At 34.7% G+C, this 21,968-nt stretch overlaps 1 protein-coding gene across 3 annotated transcripts in view; it reads right to left on the bottom strand.

The window, feature by feature from the left end:
* The window catches only part of LOC110101308 (DNA-(apurinic or apyrimidinic site) lyase), a 75,008-nt gene that overhangs the window by 17,496 nt on the left and 35,544 nt on the right, over window positions 1-21,968 (bottom strand). Inside the window, exons 6-7 of one of the 3 annotated variants that reach the window (XR_003700270.1) lie at window positions 14,496-14,570; window positions 6,910-6,996 (exon numbers count right to left, since the gene is read on the bottom strand). Coding sequence is in view for 2 of the 3 variants with exons in the window: in XM_028693573.1 (XP_028549406.1) it covers window positions 6,910-6,996; window positions 14,509-14,570 (149 nt within the window). In the remaining variant the exon portion in view is untranslated. The remainder of the gene's footprint in view (window positions 1-6,909; window positions 6,997-14,495; window positions 14,571-21,968) is intronic. The other 2 variants (XM_028693573.1, XM_028693574.1) reach the window with 2 other exon arrangements.

Genomic DNA, 21,968 nt, shown 5'->3' with positions numbered 1-21,968 from the left:
TAAAATTTAGAAAAAAAAAAATTAGAAGTAAGATTAATTAGAATTGGGAAAAGTTAAATTAAGAAGCTAAAAAAAAACATAAGGGTATATTCTTTATTCTCTTGATTTAGGAACTAAGAAAGTTTGTGGAAGCATGTGACATTCAAGCATTGTGTTATGTTTATTTTAGATATTGGACGTAGTAGAGGAAAGAATTCGGTAGGGTAATCGACAAATCACACACCTCGGTGAATAAACATGTTTATATGTTACGGTAATTGTATTGTTTCTAAATTTTCATTTAATTGTTATTACAAGTTATTCACTTTAATGCATTTCAAATGATTTAATGTTTTATCTTGCATATGAAGTGATTCACTATATTACCACAGAAGCCATATGATAAAACATAATATTATGATATATAAATATGATATGAATGATATATTGAATGATTGTATGTGCATGTTGAAATGATGGAGCTCACCCCCTTATGGTACTAGCAGGGGACGATGTACCTGTGCACGTTAAAATGATAAATTTTATGAAAAAGGATATGGTTAAAGAGTACATTCATTGGTACTATATGGAGGCTCTTATGACTGTTATACTATATATGAAAATGAGAAAATTACGAATACATATATGATGAATGTAAACTGAATATGAAATGATATGTCCTTATGATTTATGCATATGTTTAAATGAAAGTAACACCTAGCAAATTACTTTTCTTACCTTAAATTACTGTACTTTAGAGGCATGCGTTATTGAGATAGTTTTAAGGAAATAAAAAAAAATGTTCTACCGTCCGACTTTCTGTTCTCGTCTCATTAATTCGAGCCCCCGGGCAGGGTCGTGACAAAAGTGGTATCAAAGCGAAATGTTTTAACATATTGATCAATATGAAAGAGCCAATAGGATGATTTTATAGGTTAGAGAAGGTATAGGGTGTGTGTGTGTTATAGTCTAATTGATTTATTTCATCGCGTTATATCTCAGGGCCATATATTATAAACCTAATGCCACTGATGACAATATGAGAGAAATTATGAGGGAGCTACCAGTAGTAGAAGAGCCTTCGAGTAGTAGCATCAATGCTACTATGAAATCTTTTACACAAATGATGATAGCAATGACCCAGATGATCAAGAACATTCAGACTAAGACCGGTGGTAGTAATACTCCCATTGATAAAAATTTAAAGTCGTTTTAAGATATGAAGTCTCCGTTGTTTTCAAGTGGTAAACCCATAGAGGCAGGAGATTGGGTGATGAGGATAGAGAAGATTCTGGAGGGTATCTCCTGCCCTGAAAATAGAAGGGTTACACTTGATGCTTTTGCTTTTTATGGTGAGGTAGAAAAGTGGTGGCGAAGCCAGCAACAAGAGACTTTTGGAGCGCAATCCAACAATCAAGTCTCCTGGGTAGTGTTTCTGAAGGTGTTCCGAGACTGGTATGTATCAATGTCAGCCAAGAGACAGATGCAGGATAAATTCATCAGATTTGTACAAGGTGATAGATCTACTACTCATTATGAGGTCAAATTCACCATACTTTATAGATATGCCTCACATCTGATACCCAATGCAGAAGAGAAGTGAAATCGTATCTTATCTGGCTTGAAGGATATCATTAGACAATTTTTTATTTCTTTTGGCATTAAGGATTATTCTACTCTGGTAGAGAGGGCCTGAAGAATTGAGTTAGATTTGCAAGGTACTCAGAAGAGAAGGGATCAACATAAAAAGAAGAGTTTTGAAGAGGATATCCAAAGTAATCATATTGAAGGATCAAATGGGAAGAAGCCCAAGTTTAGTTCTAGTGTAGTTAATGGTGCAACTGTTAGTAAAGTTATGGAAGCTTATGCTAAGTGTAGCAGATTGCATAATGGTGAATGTCTGATTGGTTCCAACACTTGCTATTGGTGTCATCAACTTGAACACATAGTAAAATATTGTCCTGTATTAGTTCAGAAGACTTCAGGAGAAATGAGATCAAATGAAGCACCTTTATAGAGGAATTTCGGCAAACCTAAGATGATAGAACCATCAGTGCATTGAAAAGGGTGCTAACATATTTAAAATCTACGAATGCACTATACACGTGAATTGAAAAGCTTGCAAGTGCATCGTGCAAACTATTGAAATGCATGCATATCATTTAAAAAGAAGTTTAAAGTCCCTGCATGTGCTCTAACAAATATACAAATAACACAAACATAAACGCCTAAAAATACTGCACAAGGTTACAAGTGAGCTAAATTAAAATTTTCATTTTCAAATCAAGCACTTCCATGTGCTTCGACCATTACACCAAACTCTTAAATACAAGGTTCGAAAATGCTATGCGGCTTAAATATGAACTCAAATTTAAAGTCTAATCCTCATTAAAATGATAAGAGTCGACATAACTTTGATTAACAAACAAACATTCAATCCTAAAATCTATTGAGATGTATAATTTTAAATCCGTATTGGGCATCCAAAGCCTCCTTAAGGAAAAATCCATAAAAATATAAACTCATAGTGTCAATATTCATATGACAATTCACCAAATCAACAATTGAATCTAATTCTTTGTTGCTAGGCAAATAGAGTTGGCAAGATTTAAACAATGAAATAAAATTGCCTATTTACCCCAATAATGATTGTATTGAAAAAATAAATATCAACCACAGGAAACTCAATTTTTTAAAAAAATGCCTCCAAACTCTTATAAAATATAATTATATTTAAAATAATATTGATGTTACCCAGATAATAGTCGTGTTCTCAAAAAATTTCAATTGAAGGGAACTTTACCTTTTTTTAAAAGCTCCCGAGTCCTAAAACTAAACGCTAAGGGTTTAAATTTAAGAAAAAAACTCTAATCTTTACTAAACTTTAAATATTCAAAATAAAATTCATCCTCCCTCCACAATAGTTCGTCAATGATGATAAATTTGATGATAACTTAAACTCACAAAGAATGAATATCTTTTCGAGTATATCGCTAAGATTTATTATAAAATGATCTTTAGTAAGTAATGATGTTGTACGTCTCTTCTAACCAATAATTTTGATGTCAAACGACACCACAGATGAATGATTATAATCAGGGTCCTCTAACTCAAGTGGTTTTGCCACAAAATGTTACTACTAAATTATGGTACAACCAGAGCTTGTACGTTCTGTAATAACTAAACATGTTTTGAGTAATGAATCGTAAGGTAAATGTGATAAGGTATAAAGCCCTCTGTTACCTATAATTGACTTAAATTTATCCTCTTAAATAACCATCCACCCAAAATTTAAAAGATACCCTTGCACAAAGCAACTCATGATTGTTGACAAGGATCCTTCTGTCAAGTTGAGTCGACTACACATTCTTACTATGTTGGCCAAGATGATGCTGAATGATGGAACCATGAGATCTTGATCAGGTTCATAATTATTCTCCCACCACCTACTTTAGGTGTACAATGATAAATTCCAAAATCCTAAAAATCTTCTTTGGGCACATAGCGACTTTAACAACTAGCCTTAATTGAAGGCCCTCTCTCGTTATCGGGAGGGGTAATTATCTAAAGGGGCATGTGCTTATGAAAAATATGAAACAAGATTATAAAGTCCTAACAAAATAGAAAACATTTTTACTTATGTTCAATGCACTAATTTTTACTTATTTCAAAGCTCTGACAAATTAAAAATTTATCATCAATGAAAAGCATTTTCACCATGTTACCTAACTTGAAATATCTGTTATGAACTTCTCTATAACCAACATAAAAACATACAAACTTATTGTTGCTATTTGATGCAAACCTACATAGTTAGAACTCTGTGGGCTCTGAAAATTTGGCCCCGGCCTCCACCAACTTTTGTTTGGGAGAGTTTTAACGGAATTAAGTTCCAAGATACATTTTGGGAAGACAGATGGATTTGTAGATAAGACAATACCCAAAGATTTCGCCCTCATTTTGCGAGGACTTTATGATATGAGTTCTGGTTTCCTATAGGCGCAAGCCCCTATAGTTAATTACCCCTCCCAATCACGAGAGAGAACGATTAAGGCTAGTCGTCAATCAGATACATGTTACTAGCATATAGTAGCAGCATTAACATTTGGAATGGTTAGAGAATTGATATTTAAAAGTAGGAATTGCACCATCTTGCACTTAAAGCGGATGGTGGGAAAATGGATGATGGACCAGATCATGATCTCATAGTTCCATTGTCTTGGGCCACCGCGGTCCCTTGTCTACTTAGTCAAAGGAGGTAGTCGACCCAACCTGACAGAAGGATCCTTGTCGAAAGTCATGGGTTGCTTCATTTAAGGGGACCTTGTAGACTTGGGGTGGGTATTTGCATAAGGAGATAAATTTGGATCCACCTTAGCTAACAGAGGGCTTTGTGCCCTATCAATTATATCCTATTGATTAATATCTCAAGGATTTGATGCCACTAAGAAAAGTATTGGCTCTGGCCATAAATGGTATCTAGTGGTGTCATTTGGTGGCAAAACAACTCAGTTCAAAGGGACCCAGGTCATAATCGTTTATCCGTAGTACCATTTGGCGGCAAAATCGCCGATTAGAGAACACGTACAACATCCTTACTGGTTAGAGATTATTTGAGAATGGATCATAATGATTTTTTTTACTATGAATTAGCTCTATGTGAATTGAAGTAAATTTCAATTTGTTCACCCCGACAAATTGTTGCGGAGGGTGGATGGATTTTGCTTTAAGTTATTTGACGGATGAATTTTAGTTTTAAAGATCTGAATTTGAAAAAAAATAATTTGGATATTTGGATTTTGGGGATATTTGGGTGGTCATTGAAATATTAATGAACCCTTACAATTGAGATAAACATTCAACAGGCCATCATCGAGGTGTATGGAGTCATTTTCATTTGTGAATTTAATCTTGTCGAATCTGTTAAGCTACGGACAGATGATCGGGTTTGTAGGTTTTAAGATTTTGTTAATGAATTTTCTTAGTTGAAGGCCTTATATGAACGTATAAAATAGATATTTCGGTCATGGTGCAATTCCTTTTTAATTCAAAGTTTGATATATGTCAATTGCACCATCTTGCACTTCAAATCATTTCCCTTATCATTTGCTCCCATTTTTATTTTATCCAAATTCAAAGTCATGGTTCACTTAATAATCAAGTTCTCCTTTCAATTTCATTTCACTTAAGTTCAAAAATCTTTGGTAATCATTTAAGTTTTGTCCAAATTTAAGCTTAAGTTCAAGTTCTTCGCGTAGTTTATTTGAGTTCAACTTCACAAATCTTGTTGTCCTTTAAGTTCAATCAAGTCCATGTACGGTCTCATGTTCACCAAAAATTTCGACATCCTCCTGGCGTCTTCCTCGTTTAGGGTAAACTACAGGAAACTAGGTATTCCCACCACGCTAAAAAAATCGTGTATGTTAGGTGTCCTCAGAACTGCGGCCGTATTGTCTTCGTCCCCCACCACGCTAAGAAAAATGTGTATAGGTCTTCTACAGGTACATGCTTGAAAAGGCAGTTATTTCCCCGTGAACGGGTACTTATGAATATCCCCGCCTTACCGTAGGCGTCGCAACGATTCTCATCCCACCATGCTATGAAAAGCGTGTATGGGCAGTTTTCTAGTGCGCCGTGAACGCTGAAAGAGAGGACTTTAGCTGATTACCCGATTCGTCGAGAACACGACGAACTTCCTTCTACCATGCTAAGAAAAGCGTGTATAGCTGATCGTTTTGTCGCGCTGCAGACGTCGAAATCGAGCTCTCGGAGTTTTAGGGATCGAGGGGCTATACCTTTGCATTCCAACGAGGTGGTGTTGGAAGTGCACAAAAATACAAAATATCTCTTTTTTACTCTTTTCTCTTTTTTTTCTATTTTATATATATATATATATATAAGTCAAAGCAGGTCAAGTGGAAGTTTGGCTAGAGCTTGCGAGAGAGGTAGTCTCTCTCTCTCTCTCTCTCTCTCTCTCTCTCTCTCTCTATGGATCAAAGTAGTCGAGAGGAAGGGTGTCGGGTAGGTCATAGAGCTTAAACAAAGGAGACAGTGCAAGGGCTCAGGTTCGTGAGATCCAAGCGACGGCTATGAGGTATTCGGGAGATTGGAGTTGGGCCTGGGTGTATGCGACGATAGGGAGAAGATCGTGCGATGGGGCTTTAGTCGGATTTGGCATGGAGGAAGGACTGGATGTCGGGGCTTGCTTCTGGTTCGGCTCCTGAGGTTGGAAGGTAGGTGCGACACAAGAAGTGGATTCGGCTGAAGTAGATGAAGAGGAGGGAGATGGAGAGTCTAAAGTCGTAGGCCCAAGGCTTCGTTCGCTTGGTATTTAACGATACGATGTAGGCGCGACTCAAGTGGGATGGGTAATTGTTGCTCGTTTAGACCGCGCCGAATAGCAGACTTGTGAACGGATTTCGGCATGCTTTTGACAGGGATTTGGGCAGAGAATAGGGGATGGGCATGGGAGAGAGTAGCAGGTATGGACCTTTTTTATTTTGAATTTCAATAAAAAAAAAATTTTTGATCTTCATCATATTTTATACAAAAATTTTCCTGTTAATGAGCATCAAATTTATTATAATGACAAGCATATATCTTCTTATGACAAATAAAATCATATGAAGATATTTCATTGCTAAAGCATTTCCATTAATTGCCACAGGATAAAATATCATGCTCATAATAGCACTTCCTAACATAAAATAAAATTGAATTTCTGATATTGGCATATATTTTTCTATTCCATGTTCCATCACTACAAACAACAACAACAACAACAACAACAATTTCTCAACTATGCAAAGCTACATTTATTAACTGGAAAGACAATGGAAGAAAACTAGAGTAGAATCATTCTCAAATTCTTCCTGAAAGAAAATAACACATCTAAAACTTATATATATATATATATATATATATTCTTACTTGCCAACAGGGTTGCCAGACCAAGAAAATCCTCTTTCCATGTCTTGTTCCTTGTGAATAAATCTATACGCATCTATCAGTTTTCCTCTGATAAACATGAAGGAAGCAGTAAGATACAAATTGATAATTTAATATATAAGAAATCGCCCGCAATAATGAAAGTTTGAGCATGAATTATATGAAGAGTATGCATGCAAAAATGATGTTAAAAACATGTTCAGTAACATTTCAGGATCACAACACTGAAAGCTATAAAACTTCACAACACCTGAAAACTAACTAGTGAGGATAATTTACAGTTTAAGATGCCAAATAGAAAACAAAAGCAAGCCATATCTACTCAAGTATGAATAGTTGCATTTTTTACAATACTGGACAATAAGTTAAATTGCATTTATCAGAAGCAGCATTTTCCACTCAAAACAACAGGTACAGTCGTACAGATAAGAGGTATCTTGTAAGGCCACACCAATATACATAGCAAGGAGTGTAAGTAGTTCTATATGAATGCAAAGGTGAAAGCCAACAAGTCAAGTCAATAAATAATTAAGAAAATGATCAAAATGGTCCTGACTCTTTATAAAAGAACAAAATAGTCCCCAACTATATTAAATGACTATTTTGATCCCTCAACTCCTTAAATAATCCCACCATAAGAGTTTTTTTTATTATTTTTTTAAGACTTAAGGGGTCAAAATAGTCCTTTCTTATAGTTAGGAATCATTTTGGTTCTTCAAAAAGAGTCAAAAAATAAATTTGATATGTTTCCCATAAATAGTTCAATACTCACCAAATTAATGCTGATTTATGTTCGTTACCAACATAATGGAATATGGTTGGAATATAATAAAAGAAATTTAGTACATAATTGATGAATCATGAATTTCTTATGGCCCACGAGTAAAATATGATTATTGCTTAATGACTAGGTTGGTGAAATGCTGATTTAATGCTTGCTAAGAAGCTTATCTAAAAATACATTCAGGTGCACGCATCAAATTTATTTTGTCAAATGTATGGAATTATTATCTCCTAGCATAATAATGATCATTCTTCTTCAATTCAATATTATGATCTTCAATTATACGATCAAAATTATTGATTCACTACAACAAAATTAAAACAAGTGCCATATATAATTTTTAAGAATTCTTCATATAATTTGATCATCCATCGGATTTATCAAATTTATTAGAATAGATGGTTCCAATTCAATGACATGACAATTGTTTTTTCAAAGTCTAGAGTCTTTCATCCCGATTGAAAGTAAATTGATGCATTTTTATATGATATTTGAAGTGCATTTATTATTTTGATTGGTGAAATGCCTTGATTAACAGCAAGTAGACTTTTATTTACAATTTGGTCATTCATAATTGATCATATGTTTGATGAATGATTCAATTATTTTGAAATTTTCATGAAACTCAATCAGAAATTTTTTTTCAAGCTCACGATCCGATTTAAACGAGAATTTGACCTTCAATGGAGGAAAAGGATTCATGTAGCTGACCCCACGTAGTGGAAAAAAGGCTTGATGTTGTTGTCGTCGTTGTTGTTGTTGTCATGATCCGATTCAACTTTGCATATTAAACAAGATATAAAGAAGAAGAAAAATTAAAATTAAGAAAATAGTTATTATCCTCCTAGGACAAGAAGGAATAGATCTAAAGAGAGAAAGATGAAGATAAATATAGATATAAACATATAAGAGACTTATCAGAATAAAACTTATATTAATAGTAAAAGTTTATGTTGCCCAAATTATTTGAGAATTTCAAATAATTTAAATTTTAAGATTTTGATGATATTTGGAATTCAAAAATATCAAAACGTATGAAGAAAATTATATCAATTTATAAAAATTATGAGGGTTATACTCAAAAACAAAATTAGAAGTTTAAATTATTAGCATCTCTGATGCATGCAAAAATTAGGACAACCCCCTAATTTTTGCAAGCAAAATAAGACTCTTCCTAGGACAATAAAAAGAATACAAAGACACTCTTAAAATAACAAAAACAACTTTATAACATTTAAAAAGGACACAACTTTTGACGACAAAAAAAAAATACAAACATAAACATACACCTAAACTTGCTTTCTTGGATTGAGAAGAAGGATACAAGTGGAGTCGAACTTGCAGATAGAAGAAGGAGATTAGAAGCCGAGACGAAATGGAGGAGAAGCTCGCAAGCTTTCCTAGAAGAAGAGGAAGAAGTGGAATAAGCTCTCAAGCTTTTCCACGACGAAACCCACAGGTTTAAGCTCCAAAAATCACATCATAACTCTTCTAAAACAGCCACAAACATCTCCTATATATAGGTAAAGAAAGGGGAACCAAACAGCCACCAAAAGAGAGCCCAAAGGACAACTTCAGCCACTCAAAGCAGTCAACCAGCAATCAGTCTAGAAACAGTCCAAAAACAGTCCAAAAACAGCTCCCAAACAGCCAGCAATTATTCCATAACAGCACTCGCAAAGGAAGCACCCGCAACCGGGTAAAACAGCCGCGAGGAGCAGGGAACAGCCACGGGAAACAGCAACCAGGGAGGAAACTGAAGGGGCAGCACAGAGACCGAAACCAGCAGCTAGGGGAGCCGAACTAGGAGGGAAAACCGAAGAGACCAAGGGAAGGGGAAGGGGAATTAAGTGGGGAAACCAAAGGGGCAGAAAATGGGGGGAATGAACCTCAATTTATGAGCTAAAAAGGCTCTCTACTAGACATTAATGAGCTGATTCTAGTAGAGGACCAAGAAGCCCTCCAAATTTATAATTCAAAATATTTTGACCCCCCCTTTTGCCTACATCAATTCTCCTCCAGTTGAAAATTTTCATCTCCTGATGAGATCAAATTCAGTACATTCCCTTATAAGCTAAATGAGCCAATTTGGATGATAGATCTTCCACATGAATCAGAACTTCGGCTTGCTAATGGATTTGACTTTCTTTTTTGGTTTTTTTATTTTAAAAGAAAGGAAGACACAAACAACCTAGGAAAATCCTAACCTAGGCTTTGATACCAAATTGATGCATGCAAAAATTAGGACAACCCCCTAATTTTTGCAAGCAAAATAAGACTCTTCTTATCTGATGCATACAAAGGGTGGTCAAAACAAAATGGATATTTTGCTTTTTTGGGCTGCTTGTTATCTCGCAGTTTGGGCCTTGGTTGCTTGATATGGAGCTAAAAAAATTCTGAATCTTACTTAATTTTAGCTCAGTAATGCTTGAGCTGATGGATAGCTCATTATGAGCTGAAGTTTAGTTCATTTATGAGCTAAGTTGGTAGCTTATAATGAGGTGATCCTTGCTCTTCCCCTTCCCCTTTGTCTCTTCGGTTTGTGCTGGCTGGTTTTCCTGTGCATTGGCCCTTTGTTTCCTGTGCTGGCTAGTTCTCGTGCCTTGGCCCTTTGGTTCCCGTGGTTGGCTGCTTGGTTCCCATGGCTGGCTGCTTGATTCCCGTGGTTGGCTGCTTGATTCCTATGGCTTCTTTTCTCTGTTTCCTGTACCGAATGAGGGCTGCTGTTTGGTGGTTGTTGGGTGGGGATTTCGGTGGCTGTCTCTCTGATTTCTGTCTAGTTTTCCTGCAGCTGTTTTGCCCTATTTCCTATGCAGATTTTAAGTGTTGTTTTGCTGATTTCTGTGCAGTTTTTGGGGGCTGTTAGTAGTGTCTTTTGGCCTTCCATTTTGTGACTTTTGGCCTTCTATATTTAATAGTTTTAGGTGATTGTTTGGCTGCCCTTTTCTTCTATAAATAGGAGGTGTTATGGGATGTAAAAAGAAGGCTTATGATGATAATTTTCGGATAAAAACCTGAGAGGTTTTTTTGGAAAGGCTTGAGAGCTTTGTCCACTATTTCTTCTTCTCTATCTTGGGATAACTTGTGAGTTATTCCTATCCTTCATCTTGGCTTCTAATCTAATTCTTCTTCCCACAAGTATCCATCTCACTTGTATCCTTCTTCTCAACGATTGGCAAGCTCCTTTAGGTTTGTTGTGTCCAAGTTTGTAAGGTGTTTGTGTCCAAATTTGTAAGGTGTTTGCGTTAAAGAGTTGTAAGTGTCTTTATATGATTTAAAAGGTGTCTTTTAATATTTTGTATCTTTTTGTAGTATTTTGTGTATCTTCTATTATCTAGGAAGAGTCACTTTTATTAGCAAAAATTTGGGGCCCTCTCCCAAATTTTTGCTTGCATCAAAATTGCTATCAGAGCAAGTTGTGTCTTGGTCTCATGATAGTTATGTGTGAGTCTTGTTATCAAGTTATTAAAGTTTTGTTGAGTCTTTTTTAGAAAAATGGAAAAAGATAAAAATAGTGATCCAGTGGAAGAATGCAACCCAGAAGATTCTGAAATTCAAAGTCCAATGGACAGATGGATGTCGTAAGAAGGGAGTTCAACAAATCCACTTCAGAATGAATTATACAAACTTCAATTGAAGATGCATATGTGTAAGGAGAAGTATATGAAAAAGAAGCAACTGTTACAAGCTCAGTTTATGCAAGAACGAGAAGAAATTCTGAAGAAGTATGTGGCAAAGATTCAAGAGTTAGATGCACTTCCACCGTCTCCTCGGATCAAATCAAAAGACAACTAATCAGGAAATGAGTTTTTCAAGTAGGGGAGTATCTGAAGCATGCAAAGGGGGGTCAAAACAAAATGGATATTTTGCTTTTTTGGGCTGCTTGTTATCTCTCAGTTTGGGCCTTGGTTGCTTGGTATGGAGCTAAAAAAATTCTGAATCTTACTTAATTTTAGCTCATTAATGCTTGAGCTGATGGATAGCTTATTATGAGCTGAAGTTTAGTTCATTTATGAGCTAAGTTGGTAGCTTATAATGAGGTGATCTGATGCAATCAAAAATTTGGGAGAGGGACCCAAATTTTTTATCACAAAAAAGAAACCTTACTAGGAAATAGAATTATTACAAAACTTATAATAATTAGACAAATTAAACAAAACAAAACACAACTTTAATATAATAAAAGGACTTACAAACAAAAACTCTTACAAACGACACTTACAATTTGGACGCTTACAAACTTTGACACAAACAAAATGACTCAAACAAGACACCCTATAGTTGCTTCACATAGAGAAGAAGGATACTGATGGAGTGGCACTTGCGGATAGAAGAAAGAGATTAGAAGTCAAGACGAAGGTTGGAAAGAGCCCGCAGGATTTCCGAAGGAGGTGGAAGAGGGAATGGACAAAGCTCGCAAGCTTTTCCAAACAACAAACCCGCAGGTTCTATCTCCAAAAATAACATTATCACATCATTCTCTTTTTATTCATCACAAAACATCTCATATATATATAGGCAAGAGAGGGGAACCAAACAGCCCAAGATTTCCCATAAATGGAGTGATAAAAAGCCATCAATTTCCTGCACAGAAATTCCAAACAACATAGCAAGTCTCAAGGAAAAAGGTCACGGTTCCAGCACAGGTATAGAAATTCCAAACGGCACCTCAAAACTCCAAGAGGTGGCCACGGTTCCAGCACAGAGAAACCCCAAACGGCACAGCAAATCCAAGGAGGGAATTTCGGTTCCAACAGCCAAGCACAAGAAACCAACAGCCACCATTAAAGCACATTGAAGGCCACGGTTTCAGCAGCCAAATGAGGGAAAATAATGCAGCAGCTCAAAAGGCAAAGAAGAAGAGGAAGAGACAAGTTCCACTCACCTAATAGCTTGCACCTCATAATGAATTTAGAGCTAAACATCAGCTCATAATGAGCTACACTTCCACATGATAATAATGAGCTTGCACCACTAAAATTTCAACAACTAAAGCTCAAAATCGAAATCAGCCAAGGCTCCCATAGAACTAGAAAACATCCCAAAGGATAAGGTGGAGATGAAAGGACAAGATAATGAAGAGTAAGGAGAGGGGGAAAATGAAAAGACACAAGGCAAGAAATTAAAAGTAAAACTCAACTTGTATTGACCCCCCCTTTGTCTACATCAAGATCCTTGCTCTTCCCCTTCCCCTTTGTCTCTTCGGTTTTTGGTGGCTGTTTTCCGTGCCTTGGCCCTTTGTTTTCGGTGCTGGCCGGTTTTCCTGTGCATTGCCCCTTTGTTTCCAGGGCTGGCTGGTTTTCCTGTGCATTGGCCCTTTGTTTCCTATGCTGGCTGGTTCCTGTGCCTTGGCCCTTTGGTTCCCGTGGTTGGCTGCTTGGTTCCCGTGGCTTCTTTTCTCTGTTTCCTGTACCGAATGAGGGCTGCTGTTTGGTGGTTGTTGGGTGGAGATTTCGGTGGCTGCCTCTCTGATTTCTGTGTAGTTTTCCTGCAGCTGTTTTGCCCTATTTCCTATGCAGATTTTAAGTGATGTTTTGCTTATTTCTGTGCAGTTTTTGGGGGCTATTAGTAGTGTCTTTTGGCCTTCCATTTGATGACAATTGGCCTTCTATATTTAATAGTTTTAGGTGGCTGTTTCGCTGCCCTTTTCTTCTATAAATAGGAGGTGTTATGGGATGTAAAAAGAAGTCTTATGATGATAATTTTTGGATAAAAACCTGAGAGGTTTTTTTGAAAAAGCTTGAGAGCTTTGTCCACTTCTTCTTCTTCTCTATCTTGGGATAACTTGTGAGTTACTCCTATCCTTCATCTTGGCTTCTAATCTAATTCTTCTTCCCGCAAGTATACACCTCACTTGTATCCTTCTTTTCAACGATTGACAAGCTCCTTTAGGTTTGTTGTGTCCAAGTTTATAAGGAGTTTGTATCCAAATTTGTAAGGTGTTTATGTTAAAGAGTTGTAAGTGTCTTTATATGATATAAAATGTGTCTTTTAGTATTTTGTATCTTTTTGTAGTATTTTGTGTATCTTCTATTATCTAGGAAGAGTTACTTTTGTTAGCAAAAATTTGGGGCTTGCATCAATCTCACATAGTTATTTTGGCATCATCAAAATCTCATCTTTATCATGAGCTTAATAATAAAACAAATAATAAAATTTTCATAATAAAATGAAACTCAAATCCGGTTTACGCCTAGTTCAAGTTCAAAAACCAAGCAAATAAACAAGCTTCAAAAATATAACATTTGCCTAGTCTCAGATTTGAATTGATAAAGTTCCATTTCACCTTCTAACGGTTTCATGTCTATTGGACTTTGGCTATACATGATAACCGATGATCCTTGTGAGTTCAAATCCCCATACCCACAATAAGTCCCACCGAAAGTAGTCTTTCCCTCTAGGGGCGGCAAATCTATTTAACTATGTAATGGCCCATTATCGCATTGGAAAGGTTTCAGTAGGTCCCAGGCAATCGAATTCTATGGACATAAAGAGATAAAAAAAGCCTTCACAATTGCCGAAAAGAGCAGTAATATATATTTGGAAAACGCAAAAACAGGGTTAATTGGTTTTACGGAGCATAATGTGGCTTTAGCGTCATTTAATTTTATCTGGCTGATACAAACTCGACATAAGGGAAAATCTAGTTCGCTTTTCGCTTTTCAAACAACCTCTAATTAAAAAAAAAAATCCTGGTGAGGTAAGAACATAAGACGTTCAAAATCCCCATTATAAACTGAAGTTATTTGGAGAAGAAAAGGTGCAATAAAGAAGATGACACAACTATAATCACCCACTGAGACAATATGTTGCTCAAGCGCCGCCTCTCAGACAAAGTAAATCCTGGTTGCCCACAATCCTGAGCCACAAAAGAAATCCAACTTAATTTTTAACATACTTCTTTGCACTAAACTAATTAAAGTCAGCATCGAATAAAGAATAACCAAACAGTTTTTTTAAGAAATTTCAATCACATGTACACTGCAACGTGGTTATTGATAAAACATATTTAAAAATAAATAAACAATCACTGCTCTTGCATATCAGAGCAATCTTTAACGTAAAAAGGTATCATTAGCACTGTATTTGCAAAGTTCGATGAAGCTCCTACCAAGCATTTTCTAGAAACTTGATGCGTACTTTGAAAGGATGAAATGCAAAACTATATAACATATTGAAATGAGTTTTCAATCACCCCCTCATGCATATATTAATTAGCCCAGTAGAGCCAACATTTTTCAAAGATAAAAATAAAAAGTGATTTAGCAGGGAATACAATTAAATATGTATGTTATGTGCTAGAAAATTTAGAGAAGTAGAGTATGTGTAATATTATTAGTTTTGGACACATATCAAGTATGCACAGATAAAAGTTATGAAATAAATAAAATTTATAAGAAAAATTCAAGAATGAGAAAAATCACAGGACTTGACCCAGTTGAAATAATCAACTATACAATGGAAATTATAAGAATCCTATCTTTATCATAATTGAAGAAGATTAGGTTATATACAATTTAAAATAATTATTTGATTCTCCTAATAGGAATTATATAAATCGAGTATCCACAAGCAGACAATGAAAACCTCATAATAGGGTTAGATATTAATAGTCAAGAGCTAGTAGTCAGATGATGAAAGTCTATCAATGATGGTGGTGATTATTGTTTGTGGTCGTTGATTGTGATCGTCAAAAAATGATGTACCATTCTTTAGCTCTCTGAGATTTCAAACCTCACCTCCTATACAAATGAGGCCCCTTTTATGGTCTTTTTGAGAGAAGTATTTTGATTAATTTAGTCAAAATTTAAAACACTCAATTGAACAGTCCACATTAATTTCCTTCATCATATATTGTTTATCAATTGAATTTTTCATAGACTTATCATTTAACCTTTGTTTTGGACGTAAAAGCGTTCATCGTATGAAAATATATGATAAGACTTTAAAAAACGTTTCTAATTAAAGATTATAATTAAAAAAAAAAAATACAAGGCGTGAGTGCTCCATAAACATCAAAATGAAACTCCCCTCGTTGCTATAAACCAAGTAAAATCTTCTTAGTTAAAAATCAGGTTCTTATGAAGTTGGCATGTCGATTGGATAAAAAATATTAAAAAATTATGCTCTAAAATCTTCAAATATGTTTAAATTTTATCATAAAAGTTTTATTAGAATCTAAAAGTGCTAAAATTCAGTTTAGATATTAAGAAATAGTCTTGGGAATCCTAATATTCTAGAATAGGCCTATCCAAAATTGAAATCAGGCCTACAATGGGCTAATTCAGCTCGACCAGCCATATGCTCCAGTAGAGCGGTCGCTGTTTGGTGCGTGACGCCTCAAAGGCATTGATTGCTCCTCTTAATATAGACATTGGGCGTGAGAATTTTAATGGTTAAGTAAATTAGATTTACCAAAGGCTATTAATTATTAGTAGAAAAATATCCTATCATATAAAGATTAAAAAAATAAAAAACTTCAATTAATTCTCTTTAACCATTCCCATGGCCAAACGCTGCAATAGTGAAACAGGTAAAGAACAGCAGAAGAAAGGAAAAGTTGGGATCTTGAAGTAAAATCTAGTTTTTTATGATTTCTTTTATGAAATTGACTTTAATAAAAGTTGAGAAACTTGAGATTTATATGAGAGGTTATTTCAAGATAAAAAAAATAATTGAGGTTAATTTGAAGATTAATTTTGTTAGAATTTACAACTTGATTTTAATGCATTTAAAACTATCACTTAGATTGTCTACAAAATCGAGACTTATACTTAATAATTTCATCAACATCAACAAAAAGATCTAGTATTTTCCCTGACTGAGCATGCTTAATTAATTTTGGATACTTACCATCAATCTTTTGAGCTTCTTTAATTCAATTTGTTAAAGTTGGCTCTGTTGTCATCATATCAATGAAAATAGCATGAGCATTCATCAACCCAAAAGGCATGACAACGAATATGACCAAGTATGATCCCAAAATCTATCTTACTTATATCTATTTCTTTATTCGTGAATAGATTTTAGAAAATACTGTAACAATGCTAACTGATCAAACAATTCATCTATGCAAGGTAGCAGAAATTTGTTCTTGATAGTCATTTTGTTCAACTCTCGATAGTCAATATACATTTGCATGGATCCATTTTCTTCTTAACAAAAAGTATAGGTACACTCCAGGATGAATTACTAGCCCTGATAAATGCCATGTCTAGCAATTCTTGCAATTAAACTTTTAAATCCAGCCATCCTATAAAGAGATTTGTATATTGTTATGTTCCTGGATTTAAATCTATATCAAATTCAACTTACTTTTCAGGTGTTAACCCAAATAATTTTTTAGGAAATACATCTGAAAATTTTTGATACAATTGAGACATTCTGTAATACCTGTACATCTTTATATAAGACTTCCATTTTAACTAAGAATAACATCTCACCCCTCAGTTATTTAACTATCTTTATTGTACTAATAAGAGAGGATATCACATTCTACTCACATAAAAATTAGAACGCCTTCTCATTCACCAAACTAAACTTTATCATTTTCTTCCAACATTTAATTGTGGCAAAATATTTAACTAGTCAATCCATTCCCAAAATGATATCAAAAGATTTAATAGGCAATAAAATCAACACTACAGAAAAATTTTCAACCCTAAATATCAAGATTTACAAAACATTTCCTATAGGGATGTAAACTATCTCTTGTTGGCATTATAACAAATAAGATGGGGGTAAAGCATACAGTCTCAACAACAACAACAACAAAAAGCCTTTATCTCACTATGTGGGGTTAGCTACATGAACCTTTTCTCTCCATTTTCTCCTGTTAAGAGACAAATTCTTATTTAAATTTAATAAAGAAATGTCATTTCTAATATTTTGTAACTAAGTCTTTTTAGGTCTAACTCTACCTTTCTTAATATAAGTCAAATTTAATTCTACTTTTCTAATTGGGTCATCGAAAAACTACCATTTTATGTGATCAACCATCTAAGGCGACTCTCTCTAATCGTATCTTCCACTCGAGTTACTCAAAGCTTTTTACATATATGCTCATTTCATATCCTTTCTCTCAAAGTAATGCACCTGAGCATCCTCTTCTCAGCAACATTTAACTTAATATTATACTTCTCTTTTAATTGCCAACATTTTACACCATAAAGCATTATAGGTCTAACCACATCTCATAAAATTTTCTCCTAAGTTTGAGGGTGTCTTTTCTATCACACAGCAAGCCCGAAGCACTCCTCCACTTCAACCATCCAATTTGATTTTGAGAAACATTAGCATCATGCTGCAACCTAAGCTCCATAACTCTCTCCTATAGTTTTAAAGTATGACACATTAATTTAATTCTTCTATAATTCATATAATCTTGTGCATCACATTTATCCTTAAAAGTAGGAATAAATACACTCAATCTCCACTCATCTAGTACCTTTTTAGTCTTCAAAATAATAATAAAAAATTTAGTAAGCAAAGAAATTTACTCATCTCCTAAGCATTTCCACAGCTTAATTGGAATATCATCAGGTCCAATAGTTTTACCACACTTCATTTTTTTAAATCTTCTCTAACTTCGATTTTATGAATATGCTGATAAAAATATAAATCTTTATTTTCATTTAGGGTGCTAAGATCACTATTGTCAATCGCATTCTCATAATATTCATTGAAAAATTTTGAAAAATATATCCTCCACCTTTTTAAATATTCTCTTCCAAATAAAAGCATTTTTTTATATTCATCCTTAATACGATTCACTTGAACTAAAATCTTACTACTCTTTATCTCTTTGTTTACATATATATTTTTCCCTTCTTATTATCTAATATATTATATAAATCATTAAAACCTAAAATTGTTTTCATTGCATATTGCTTTCTTAGACTCCTTACAGACCTCTTTATATCTTTCACAATTATCAGAATTTTAAATCTAAATCAATGTTTATAATAAATCTTCTTATTTTGTATCTTTTCTTGCACACTTTTATTCTACCACCAACAATTTTTATTGTTAGAAACTTTTCCCTTTGATACTTCAAGCAAATCTTTTGCAACATTCTTAATATCACTAATCATTTTTTTCCCACATAACATTAGCTTCCTCATGTACAAACAAATCTTAAGATCTAATATCTTACTCTCAAAATTAGTTTTGTTAATATTCTTTAAATGCCTCCATCATATCTTAGAATAGACAATCCAATGATCATCACACCACAACATCAAACACATGTGCAGAAAAAGAAAAATCCTAATTATAGCATGCTTAGGGGTTGTGCACCTAAATGTGTGCAGGTTGTGTAGTATGTCACTATAATAGGTGTTTTGTTTTATTAAGAATTAGAAGTGTTTAATCTTAATCCAAGAATATTTTTTCTTTAAGTTGATTGTGACTTACAGAATTTTTTTTGACTTTTAGATGCTTCATATTTAGAAGGGTTATAAAAAACCCATAAAATAGCCACTGCTTGCTTTGAGGCAAACCATCTACTTATAAAGTCCTAAGATAAAATAATACAAGCATCCCACCTTTCGGGTGAGATGATTGATCATTGTATCAAAAGAAATATAGATTATTTAAAAAAAAAAATTAGAGTTCTCTTAATGTTTGGATAAGAGATGGATGTTCACCTAAAAGAATAAGGTGAACATGCCAAAGGGTTATACTTAAGACTTTGTGAGATTCACCTAATTTGGTAAGGTGAATTTCGACGGGTAGAAAACTCCTAAAGTACATCTAAAAGTTATGTATTTTAAATGATATGAGGAGAGGTTAATGTTATGTTGAATGAAATGATACTTAGAGTTTGGGTCTAAGAGAAATATGTCTAACATGTAGCTCTTGGGCTAGATGTTGGAGGATTCACCTTAAGTTTTAGAGCTAGGGAGAACAGAATGAAACTCATAGCTTGGTGGCTATGAATTGGAGATTTCTCTAAGGCTTTTGGAGCCTGTAGAGAAGAGGAGTGACTTGTAATTTTGGGTCACAAGTCATGAACCAATTATTCAACTTTGTTCAATAATGCAAGATGATTTGCCTAATTTGGTAAAGAAAACAAGAAAGGATGGAACGTAGATGTAGGCTACAAGTCATGATGAATTTTCTTTGAACTTTTAGACATTTAAGAGGAGATGTTCATAATGCAAGATGATTTGCCCAAAGAATAGGGTTCATTCTTGCAACTTGGGTTGGGAGAATGAAGAGTTGATATATGAATTTGGATTTTAAATCACGAGTTTTCCTTGAAATTTTAGATATTCAAGGGGAGATGTTCATTTGCCTAAGTTGATTTAAGTAAATGAGAGGGGAGTTCCTACAACTTTTGAGTTGTAGGAGAGAGATGTATAGTATGTAACTTGGAGATAAGCAAACAAAGAATGAATCATTGAATTTTCTCTTCAATGTGATGTAATCATCAACCTATGTTGGATTAGAAAAATGTACGAGCGTGATATGTAATTGTGGAAGACAAATCATATGGAATTTCATTGAACATTGAGATGTATAAATAAAGATGTTCATTCATCCAATTTAGATTAGGAGAATGAAGATTCCCTACAACTCTTTGAGTTGTAAAAGTAGAGAAGCAAAGTGCAACTTGCAAGTTGCAAATTAGAGAAGGTTCTTTGAAGTTTTGACGTTCAAAGAGGAAAATTCACTCTTCCAACTTGGGTTGGAGAGATGAGAGTAGGAGAAAATGCAACTTATGAGTTGCAAATTCATGAATATTCTTTGAACAAATGATGTTCAAAGAAATCTATTCATTTGCCATGTTCGGGGCTAGGCAAGTGAAGGAGAATTTGGGGGTTTTCCTACAATCTTTGTTTGTAGAAAATAAAGAAGAAAATGCAACTTGAAGGTTGTAAATTGGAGGAAGCTCTTTGAACTTTTGGTTTTCAAAGAGGAGTGATTTTCTACTCAATATGTGTTGGGCAAAAAAGAGGAGGAGACATGTAGATTTGAACCACAAGTTACAACGAATTTCCTTGAATCTTTGGGTGTTCAAAGAGGGGAGGTTCATTCTTCCAACTTGGGTTAAAGGGATGGAAAAGAGAAGTGCAACCTAGGAGTCACAAACTAGGAAAGATTTCTTTGACACTTTAAGGCATTCAAGGAAAGAGATTTTTAGTCACCGAGCTTGGGTTGGGTGAAAGAGATTTTCTTACAACTTTTCCTACAACTTTTGGGTTGTAAAAGGGGAGAGACAACATAAAACTTATGGGTTGCAAGTTGGAGGATTTTGTGTTCAATGAAACATGATATTTACCAAGTTTGTGTTAGGTAGACAAGGGGAATGATGTGCAACTTGGAGGTTGCAAGTTCATGAACGATCTTCAAACATTTGGAGCTCAAAGAGACGTGAATATTCTCCTAAATTGAGTAAGGAGAATGAAAGGAGAAATAGGATGTAGATTCCTATGCTAAAGGTAGAATTATTTATTGATCTTTATTCAACAAATAAAAATGATTTGATAGGAATTCCCTACAACTTTAAGGTTTGAAAGGAGAAGGGAAGAAACCTATAGCTTTTAAATAAGGAAAAGTGAGGATTCTCTACAATCTTGATTCATAAAGAATGGAAGAAGGAAATGTAACTTATGAGTTACAAAGTTAACGAATGTTCTTTGAACATTTGATGTTCAAGAGAGGTTTTCCATTCACCCAATTTGAGGCTAAGCAAATGAGGGGGAAGAACTTAAGACTATGTCTCAATTTTAAGAGTTTGCAACACGATGTGCTTAGGACTTTAGGAAAATCCAAAATACAAAGCACGAGAACGATTGGTGATAACTCCTAAGGCATGCTAGCAGTCATGCAATGAAAATATTTGGAGCTTAGAAGACTGCCGTTGCCAGGTCCCAAGTCCTGGATGAGAAAAGTGGAGGGTTGCGTTAGGTAGTCGACAGCCAGCGTAAAACTTGTCGAACAATAATGACATGAATCCTTTAAGAAATTGTGTTAATGCTAGGGCGTCCCCTGGAAGCGACGCGCTGTATGGCCTGAATACAGTGACAAGTGTGCAAGGGCCGCTGCACCGACGCCCGTGTGCAGTGTTAAATAGGCAAGGGTTCCCACATCAAGGACGGATGTGGGCAAAGAAGCTAGTCCATGATACTAAAATTAGGATAGGAACTTGGAATATAGGTTCCCTTACGGGAAAATTAATGGAATTAATAGATATTATGATTCATAGGAAGTTAAATATTTTGTGCATTCAGGAAACTAAATGGGTTGGAGA

This window comes from Dendrobium catenatum, unplaced genomic scaffold (genome assembly GCF_001605985.2).
Source record: "Dendrobium catenatum unplaced genomic scaffold, ASM160598v2 fragScaff_scaffold_323, whole genome shotgun sequence".
Taxonomy (NCBI): domain Eukaryota; kingdom Viridiplantae; phylum Streptophyta; class Magnoliopsida; order Asparagales; family Orchidaceae; genus Dendrobium; species Dendrobium catenatum.
Note: the sequence above shows the minus strand (reverse complement) of the source record. Positions and strands in the feature narration are given on the sequence as shown.